We start from the raw sequence: 9179 nt of genomic DNA, 5'->3' as shown, positions 1-9179 counted from the left end.
GAGGGTTTGGTGTAGAGGATCTGAGTCTGCTGGGTTCATGTCTTTGGCCAGATCGTACTGTCACGTGGAGCGGAATAGGTAAACCCAAGAGCAGACTCAGACTATGAGACTGGGATAAGGTTATCAAGGTATTTATTGAAACACGGGGGTAATATTGAGTGCAGGCCTGGGGAAGCTCGGGAGGGTTGCCGGAAACCAGGTGCGGAGGCTGGAGACAGGGACCAGAGTTAGAGCGGGCAGAACTGTAGCGGAGAGGAAAACAGCGGCAGGCAAGGGAAAACAGCAACAAAGGGCTAGAAACATGGGCTGACTGAGCAGAGATTACGATCTAGCAGCGTGGAAGAGGCAGGACTGAGTTATGGAACAGGTTGCAGCTGATGGGGATCTGCTCTGACTCCAGCACACCTGTCTCTGCCCACACAATCACACACACACAGAGAGAGAGAGAGGGAGAGAGCACTGGGGGAGTGGCGGCAGGTCAAGGAGACACAGGATGAGCACTAGAGGGCATGGCAGGAGCAGATGTGACACATAATCCTCTGGTTGAAATTTCACCCTCAAAACAACAGTTTTGATGACTTTTTAAAAATCCAATATTTTTTCCACATAGATTCCACGTCACAATATGTTGACAAATTCCATTGTAAGAACGTTGATTTAACCAGTTTGTGGCCAGTGGGCCTCACAGGTTAGCAATTAGTAACCAATGAGGCTAACCAAGGAGTTAGAGCTTTCCTTGGTTAGCATTATCACAATAAATAAATATTCTCTGTTCATACTTTCCTGTCTCAAGGTAGAATTTTCTGTCTGTCTTGGTTGTGCTTCTAACCTGCACATTTTAGGGGTTCAAGCAGCAAAGCTCAGAGAAACGCTATTATATTTCATAGAGGTCATTATTATCTAAACGCCTTTTTGTACATGGTGGAATAATTCCTATTTTCCACTGAACCAGGTTTTTGTCTACTTTTGAGGAGGAAGGGCTCCAATACATGTAGGCCTATTGTCAAGAACTTTCAAGTGAAGAATTTCACTTTAACCCTGTGTTTGCTCATAATATGAGAGAGGAAATATGAGGACAGTGCCTTCACACTTCAACAAAGGAGGTTCATATTTGTGCCCATGCAACTCATTTTTTTCTTCTTCTTGTACATGCTTGTTTGACACAATGGTAAATTGCCGCCTATCTATTACCAACAAGGCTTGTTCTTGCATACTGATAGATCATTCTTCTTATGTTACGGGCAATAGCTCACACCCCCTCCCCTTCTATCGTATGAGTGGTTTAAAGTTTCTCCTCTCCAACTCTGATTGGTCGACCAACTTGTGCTCACGGGCAAAAACTTCAGACGACTCTTCTCTTTACGCACTACCATCAGGGAGGCAGAGTAAAAGTAGGGACAGTCCGTTTAAAAGTGTAACTGAAAGTATCTTATCTTTTCATCAAGAAAAGGAGGCTACCACGCTATGGAGGTTGTCGAGAAAAGCAAAATACAATTCGAGTAGATAGGAATAGTGGAGATTCCCATGCGTAAAGGTTGAAGGGACGGCATCTTTGGAACATTAACTTAAAAAAAAAATCTAAGTCGTAACACCTACCGAAGGAAATGGCAATTTCTTGGATTTACAAAGTTTGGATCCTGCTACTACCCATTTTTGATAGCGCTGTGTCCAGTTATTCCGAAGACCAATGCAGCTGGCGAGGGAGGCAAGTATAACTTTTATAACGGTTTATTCAAGTTTCATTTGTTTTATGGAGAACCATTCACATTGTTTTATATAGTTAGGTGCAAAATAACGTTTTGTTCCGGTTCTAACTTAGTTGAAACAAGTCGATACAGGTTTTAGGCGCAATTAAATGTTTCCAGTGTCTTGCAACAAAGTATTGCGCCTTGGGTTGCAGTCTTGCAGAGTGAGCAAGAGAGAGGAGAGAGTTATGCCGTTATTATAACGGTTTTATGTGTGCACAGGGGAAATTACTTGACGTTATTTGGAAAAGGATGATTTAATATACATTTTCTAAAACCAAATTCTAGGCCATGTTTTATAGATGAAATGACCTACACTATGTAAAGTCAGACACATTTTTAAATGGCACTGACGGCCGCATTTGGTGACCAATAGGTAGCGCTACTTCTTTTTGAATGCAAATGGATACCTCAGTTCAATGTGTATTTTGAAAGCATGTTTTAATCGTTTTCAAAGGATGCACTTAAAATGAGTGAAACGCACTGCAATGAAAATCTCCAGCTGAAAAGGTTCATCTGTTCTCATCCATTTTAGCCAGAATTATTTGTTTATTTATTATTTTTCAAGCTTTCCCTCAGTCCCTCTCAAAGTTGCCCACATCTAAAGCCTATACCCAAACCACACATCCTGCAATGTTCAGTGCAATTTCCGTAATGGGTTTCGACCAATTATGTATATAAACCCTGGATTGATGATGATAGAATTGGACATTGACGAGGCTTTGAAGCCACCTGGCAGCGATATTGGCACTCCCCATTTGGAGCAGTCCTCCATAGGAATGAATGGAATTCTACAGCATTTCAGTTATCAAGGACAACATTTTTTTTTGTGGCCAGTGGGGACAGTAACATCACTAAAATAAGAAATAAATGTGATTTTTAATTTATGTTTAGCTCATATAATATAATTTAAAAGTGTGCATTACAGTGTCTGGAATATAAAAATGTGTCAAAAACAAATGTAGACATCAATAAATGCATTTATGTAGCTTCCAGATTTTTTTGTTACAATGAAGAGTACGGCTATGCGGTGGACTCAATACAGCGCCCCCTGTTAGTCATCCAGGGTTTATATACATCATTGGTTTATAAAAATTGCACCACATCCTAGAAAGTGACACGCTGGTGACTCCAATTTTAGCCAACTTCTGAAGACGAGTCTGTCTAGCTTGGAGGTTATAGGCGAGGAAGTCCAATTATGTAACTTGGTCTCCCTTTTCTCTCTCTCCCTCTTTCCATCCCACAGTGGTCTGTCCCAGCAGCCAGGCAGTGTGGAGCAGATCTCTCTCCACTGCTCGGAGGGTGCTCTGGACTGGCTCTACCCTAAGGGGGCGCTTCGCCTCACCCTGTCCCCCAGGTTGACTTCTGCGGCAGTGGGGCCGGGGGGCAGCAGCTCAGGCCTAATCACGGCCTGCGTCAAGCCCTCAGAGCACTTCCACGGGGCCCAGCTCTACTTGGAGAGAGACGGGGTCCTGGAGCTCCTGGTAGGGGACCGCCTGGAGACGTCTCCCCCACCCCGGGTGCGCTGCTTCAGCCGCTTGCCCGGCGAGAAGGTAGCCCTCTTCCTCCAGGCCACGCCTCACCAGGACATCAGCCGCCGCATTGCATCGTTCCGCTATGAGCTGCGAGGTGATTGGACGGCACGCCTGTCACTCGACTCGAACCCCATCATCAGTAATGAAGGTGAGTTGGAACGAGGAGGGAGGCAGCCATGCTAGGTCAGTCTGGGTTCTGGAAGGGTCACATTTGGGCTCAAATAGATACACATAAAATATTTCTCTTAACACAAAGCAAGGAAAAGACAGTGTTGAATTTGTTTGTGAATATGCTTCCTGAGGGTTGATGGGCCTAACAAACAACTTTTAGAATTTGTTTTAGCTCAGATTCTATAACTAAATTCTCTTCTCACCCACATGCTTCCAGTAGTTATTTTAGCATGGGTCTCTGAATCATATTAAATTGTATTCTGGCAACCCCCACCCCTAAATATGTTTCCTCGCTCTTAAGCACAAACAGACCTTTTTTGGGGGTTAATTTTCAGTTTTCTCTGTGTCCAGGCAGAGTAGAGTGGGGGATGTGTCCTCTAGTTTCCCTGGACACATAGGCCTACAGACCCTGTCGCCAGGTTCAGATTTGAAAGGGAGTGGAGAGAGGCAGAGAAAGAAAGAGAGGGAGGAGGGTTAGCGGGACAAAAGCCCAGTATGTGAGGCCTTCTCTCCAGAGCCCGGAGCTCCTTTCATTGGAGCCTTCGCATGAGTGTTCTGGGATTACTGCCGTTGCCTTGACGACAGGGAGGCCTCAGCTGAGATGCTACCCTCATTTGTTGAGCTGCCCCTCTGTAGGGAGGCTTGGCTCTAAGAACTACACCCCCTCTCCGCTCAAGAGTCTACACACACGTACACACACACTGGCTGGGCATGGGGGGAGGTTTGCTCTATGGCCAGGGAGAAGGAAGGAATCTCATTTATCAGACTTTTTCACTAAGAAGGGGAATGTGTGGAGGGGGCAGCTAGGAGGGGTGGTGGTGAACTTCTTGGAACTTTAAAAAATGGCAGGGTGTTTTCTTTTTTTCAGTGCAGTCATTTCAATGCAGCCACAGTTTGGTGTTTTTGTTTCGCTATGCGTTCCTTTTCTGTGGCCATCTGTGGACTGGGTCCTTGTATGAAACAGAGGAGGATTTGCTGTATTTTAGTTTCCTCTTTTAAAGTGATAAGCAGCTGTGATTGAAGCCGCCACAACTCCTAGAAAAGAAGTAACTTAGCCCATTTAAATCTTTTGAAGTTTTCCACCCTCCTCTGTTGCCCTTGTCTGGTTGGCTTTGATGAGGTGTGGGTGCAGACACCCTAGCAGGGTCTAGGGGGGAAGTGGGGGTGGGAGATAGGTGGGCTGTTTAATTTCATTTGGCTTTAAAAACGTCTGGGGCCATTGGAGTTTCACTGGCCTTCCTCTCCAAATCGTAAAAGTAGCAACTGTCTGAAAGAACACTGCAGTTGGTCCGTGTGTGTGTATGTCCTTACACTGATTTGTTCTATTCGCATCACGCCTCCAGAGCATTTGATCTTTGTTGTAAGCTCGTCTCCACCCTCCTTTAAGTCTCCTTTCAAGTGTGCAACAGGATAGGTTAGAGCTCAACGCGTTTGTAATATAAAGCTTTTAAATATTATAACTTGTTTATTTTTTGGAGGTATTATGTGGTTTACAACATCACCAGGGAGTAAACAGATTTTGAATGAGGATGTAATTAGTGTTTGTTTGATTAGTGGAGTTCTCCAATTGACCCTCTCTTTTTTCTTCCCCTTCTTCCTCCCCCTCTCTTCCCAGGTGCCTGCAGACCCTGTAACAACACAGAGCTCCTTATGGCCGTCTGCACCAGTGACTTTGGTGAGTTCTCCTCTTTTACAACCTCCTGTTTTGTTGTCTGGGCTGCCGTATAACAATAAAACAACACGTCAGACCAGGAACAGTTTGGTGTCTTACTGAATTTCGTCCTCCATTTCATGTAGATTCAATACAACATGGCAAGAAAAGCCATTCAGTTGCAGAGAAAAAAAGAGAATGATTTTGTGTCAGGATTGAGGATCTACAAATCGGTTGTGTTGAATTAGCTGAAAGTAGGGGTAACACAGGTCTGAGGTTGGTGTAAATATAAATCCTCCCCCCTCTGAACTACTTAATTTATGCAGAGGTCAAAGGTGAAACAGCATTACTTTAGCCTCTCTAGTTCCCTGAAGTTCCCCTAAACCCCCACTCCTCAAGGCACTGTAGTGGAATAATCTCCCCCCACCCTAGACAGTGCAGTGGACTAATCCGCATGGCTCTAATTGAGCCGTAATCAGGCTTAGTGGCAGCCCTTTGGCAACATAAAGTCAGGGGGATTACAGAACTGTCCCAGGCAGCTCTCCATACCAATTTCACTGACTCTAATGTTAGCCTCTGGTGGGTTAGGATTCTAGTTACTTGTTTAGTACTTCAGCTGTTTTTTGGCAGCTAAAGCGTGGCAGATATTTTCCCATTGATTACCAATATTGTGTTTTTAGAATGGGAACAACAAGTATTGAAGAACATTACATCCATTCAACAGATGTTAACCATCCACCATCTTAGTCCACATTTAGTTGAACTATGATTGTCGTATTTGTAACAACTGCTACAAACGAATTGGGTCAATAGAGCTTTTGACTAACCAGTTTGTCTCTTCAACCCACAGTGGTGCGTGGTAACATCAAGGCAGTGGACGAGGACAGTGAGCTACGGGCGGCTGTAATCAAAGTCAGCGCCACCCGAGTGTTCCGCCAGAAATACACCCTGTTTACCGGGACCGGCCGTTTGACCCGCACGGGCGAGATCAGGACCCTGCTGCAGTGCGGTGTCCGGCCTGGGGTGGGCAGCTTCCTCTTCACCGGCCGCGTCCACTTCGGCGAGGCATGGTTGGGCTGCGCCCCCCGCTACAAGGACTTCCTCCAGGCCTACGCTCAGGCCAAGTTGGCCCAGCAGCTACCCTGTGAAATGGCTGTGGACTGACCCGAGTCACCCCAAATCCCACCTGACTACTCCCCTGAATGAGGCTGTCCTGTGAGGCAAGCCCTAACTCGATCAGCCCCCCCCTTGCCTGTCATTTGGTTTGCCATACCTCAGAGTGAAAGGTGAGGAAGATGGAAGCCTATCCAATGATGCAGCTGTGGGCCGACCCTGCCATGAAGGATGGATGCAGTCTTCCCCCAAAGACTGAGGAGTTGGGCATGGACATTTGTAGCACCATTCCCAGTGCAATATACAGTTCTGTTAAAATATGAAGGACACTGTGGACGAGATGAGATTAAAGCATTCGGCACAGGACACATTTTCCAAAAATGCTTATTCAGAATTCTCACAAGAGCTTTCCGTAACAACAAGCAGAAATTTGTCAGGAATGGATTCAGAGCTATTGAGTGTGAATTTGTGTCTTTTAAACTCAGGGAAATATGTGGAAAATTCTGTGGTGAAGTTACCATCTGTTTGGAAGTCACGTAATTGTTATCCCAGTGTTCAAGTACAAGGCTGTTGTTTTTCTACGGTGGTCTTCAAAATGGCCACTCATTTTCCTTCAATGTTTTGTTTCGGAAAACTGGGGGAAATCTATCCTTTTGTGTCCAAGATTTTCTCACAATTTTATAGTTGAAAGAAACAATGGGGGACTATTCTCAGTGTTGCAATTATTTATTGGAGATTAGGGTGGGTCTTTCTTTATTCAAAAAAATTGTAATTTGCACTAATAAGGGAAGGGGAATGATCTGGAAAGTCTGATGCTGCAAGCAATGAAAACCAAATGAAAACCTGACTATATGTAGCGTAGAAGAGGAGTGATCAGAACGTAATAAATGTACAGATATTGCTAGCGCATGATAGTGCTACGCTAGGGTTAGCACATGTTAACGCTAGGCTAGCACATATTAATGCTAGGCTTGGGCTAGCGCATGTTAGCGCTAGGCTAAAGCTTGCACAGCAGGTTCAAAGCACGATAAACTCTGCAAACTAGTGATGAACGTGCTTTTACGACAATAGCCAACTCTGAGATTATTATTTTTTCGAAGTACACACAAGGCAATTCTGCCTTTTTGAACCCTGTTTAAATATTTTCTGCAGATTTTATAATACCGTTTATTTCAAGACTTCATTGTGATATCTCAGTTTGGTTGAAAACTTTTGTTACCTTTTAATATGCTGTCTGAGAAACATTGATTTTAATATTTGAAAACCCCTTATTTCGAGTTTACCATAATTACGTTATAACAGTGTTGCCCGTTACAGCCATTTCGTAGCTATTCATACCTATTTTGTAACTGTAAGCCTAAGAGAAAAGCTGTCTGCAAAAAAACAAGCTGCAAAATACTACCAAAACAGATAATGAGATGCTATAAGGTCTACTGGCCCAGATTTATGTCATTGTTCAAAGTTAAATAATTGTGTTTATTGAGTACCACAGTATGAGTCATAAAACCCGGAAAATCACCTGGAAATGATTCCAATTGTTTTTTCACCATAAATGTTTCCATCTGAGATGTATTTCGTATAGGCTTGCCCCGGTGTGACATTTTGATAACCGCGCAAATCTAACTTTTATCAATAATTTGCATAGCACATTCTTGAAAGTAAATTGAGGCAAATACATTGATAAAACTCACCTCGTCCGGGAGGGATTTACACAGCTATCAAAACGTTACTGTCAAATTCACAATGTGAAAAATTAATGGCGGAAATTCCATTGGAACCATAACCATTGTGGCGGACTATGAGAGTTTGGCTGGAAATGTTTCAAGTTTGTGGGACTGCAACTGCTGACAACAGCAATATTCCCCTCAATGAATGTCCATTGGGATATGTCTCAAAGTTGGCAGAAGCAGTTGCATCCAGTAGCTACCTAACTTTCACAAGCATACGTCCGAAATGTTGATAGCCATGTTGAGCCGTGAAAACCTCAAAAACAATTTAGTCCGGCCTCCCGAGTGGCGCAGCAGTCTAAGGCACTGCATCACAGTGCTAGAGGCGCCACTACAGACCCTGGATCTATCCCAAGATCGAAAAAGGGGGTGAAATTAAAAAACAAAAATACAATTTAGTCCAAATATCAATAATGAATTCTTACAGCAGTATTAAATGTATTTGCGTGATACTCTTTCAAACAGCTTTGGGGTTAGCAGTAAGCATCTCTAGACTAGCATGCAAAAGGAACAAAAAATCATATCCATGGCCATGATGGCTAGTCAAGTTATGTTGTCTTATGTGTACTAAATGGATGAAGGGAGCAGTTAACACCAAATTAAGTTGATGTGCTGGAGCGGTATGTACACAAAAAGCCGAAAACTGCCATGCTTGCTGATATTGTCAATTGTTTCTTATGTGAGTGTAATTTTGTGTTAATACCAATGTGAATGTTATTATGTATATAAGAAATTCTAGAAACAAAAAACAACTTATGGAGGAAAGTGTTTGTATGTGGTCTGTGATATAAAAAGGCTGAAAAGCACATTTGAATGTTATGGATTTTATTTATTTATCTCTGCATGGTTGCCTCTTCCACCAACTATATAGTAAAGTCACATGGTTGTATAGTTATATAGTTGTCATCTCTCATGCACACATCTTAAAACAAGTCACACTACAGATGACCATGGTTGAACAACATGTCCTTATATTTCATTACATGGATTTAAACCCACAACCTCTAGTTGTCACTTAGATATATTTGGGATAAGGGTCTGAGACTTTTACAACAATGTTAAGTCACTATATGTGTCCTTAGGGGGCCCAAGACGAATGGCTTGAAATAAAGCTAGATAGAGCGAGAGATTTAAAGGAGTGGAAACAGACACCGGGGGCGGCAGGGAGGGAGGGAGGAAAAGGACGGTTGGAATTGTGTTGTGCTCCGACTCCCATTTTCAGGATTCAGGAAGCAAT

General features: G+C 43.5%; 1 protein-coding gene across 1 annotated transcript; it reads left to right on the top strand.

The window, feature by feature from the left end:
- Positions 1 to 1351: 1351 nt before the first annotated feature.
- Positions 1352 to 8748, top strand: metrn (meteorin, glial cell differentiation regulator). The gene is made up of 4 exons (XM_020454449.2): positions 1352 to 1705; positions 2992 to 3428; positions 5067 to 5126; positions 5953 to 8748. The coding sequence occupies exons 1-4, from the start codon at positions 1605 to 1607 to the stop codon at positions 6264 to 6266; spliced, it is 912 nt and encodes a 303-aa protein (XP_020310038.1). The 5' UTR covers positions 1352 to 1604; the 3' UTR covers positions 6267 to 8748.
- The last annotated feature ends 431 nt before the right edge of the window (positions 8749 to 9179 follow it).

This window comes from Oncorhynchus kisutch, linkage group LG20, assembly GCF_002021735.2.
Source record: "Oncorhynchus kisutch isolate 150728-3 linkage group LG20, Okis_V2, whole genome shotgun sequence".
NCBI classification, from domain to species: Eukaryota; Metazoa; Chordata; class Actinopteri; order Salmoniformes; family Salmonidae; genus Oncorhynchus; species Oncorhynchus kisutch.
Note: the sequence above shows the minus strand (reverse complement) of the source record. Positions and strands in the feature narration are given on the sequence as shown.

Excerpts from the sequence above, each read along its gene's own strand:
- metrn (XM_020454449.2), top strand. The coding sequence starts at position 1,605 with ATGGCAATTTCTTGGATTTACAAAGTTTGGATCCTGCTACTACCCATT. Across the intron at positions 3,429-5,066 it reads CCCCATCATCAGTAATGAAG|GTGCCTGCAGACCCTGTAAC; the intron begins GTGAGTTGGAAC and ends CTCTCTTCCCAG. Across the intron at positions 5,127-5,952 it reads CGTCTGCACCAGTGACTTTG|TGGTGCGTGGTAACATCAAG; the intron begins GTGAGTTCTCCT and ends TTCAACCCACAG.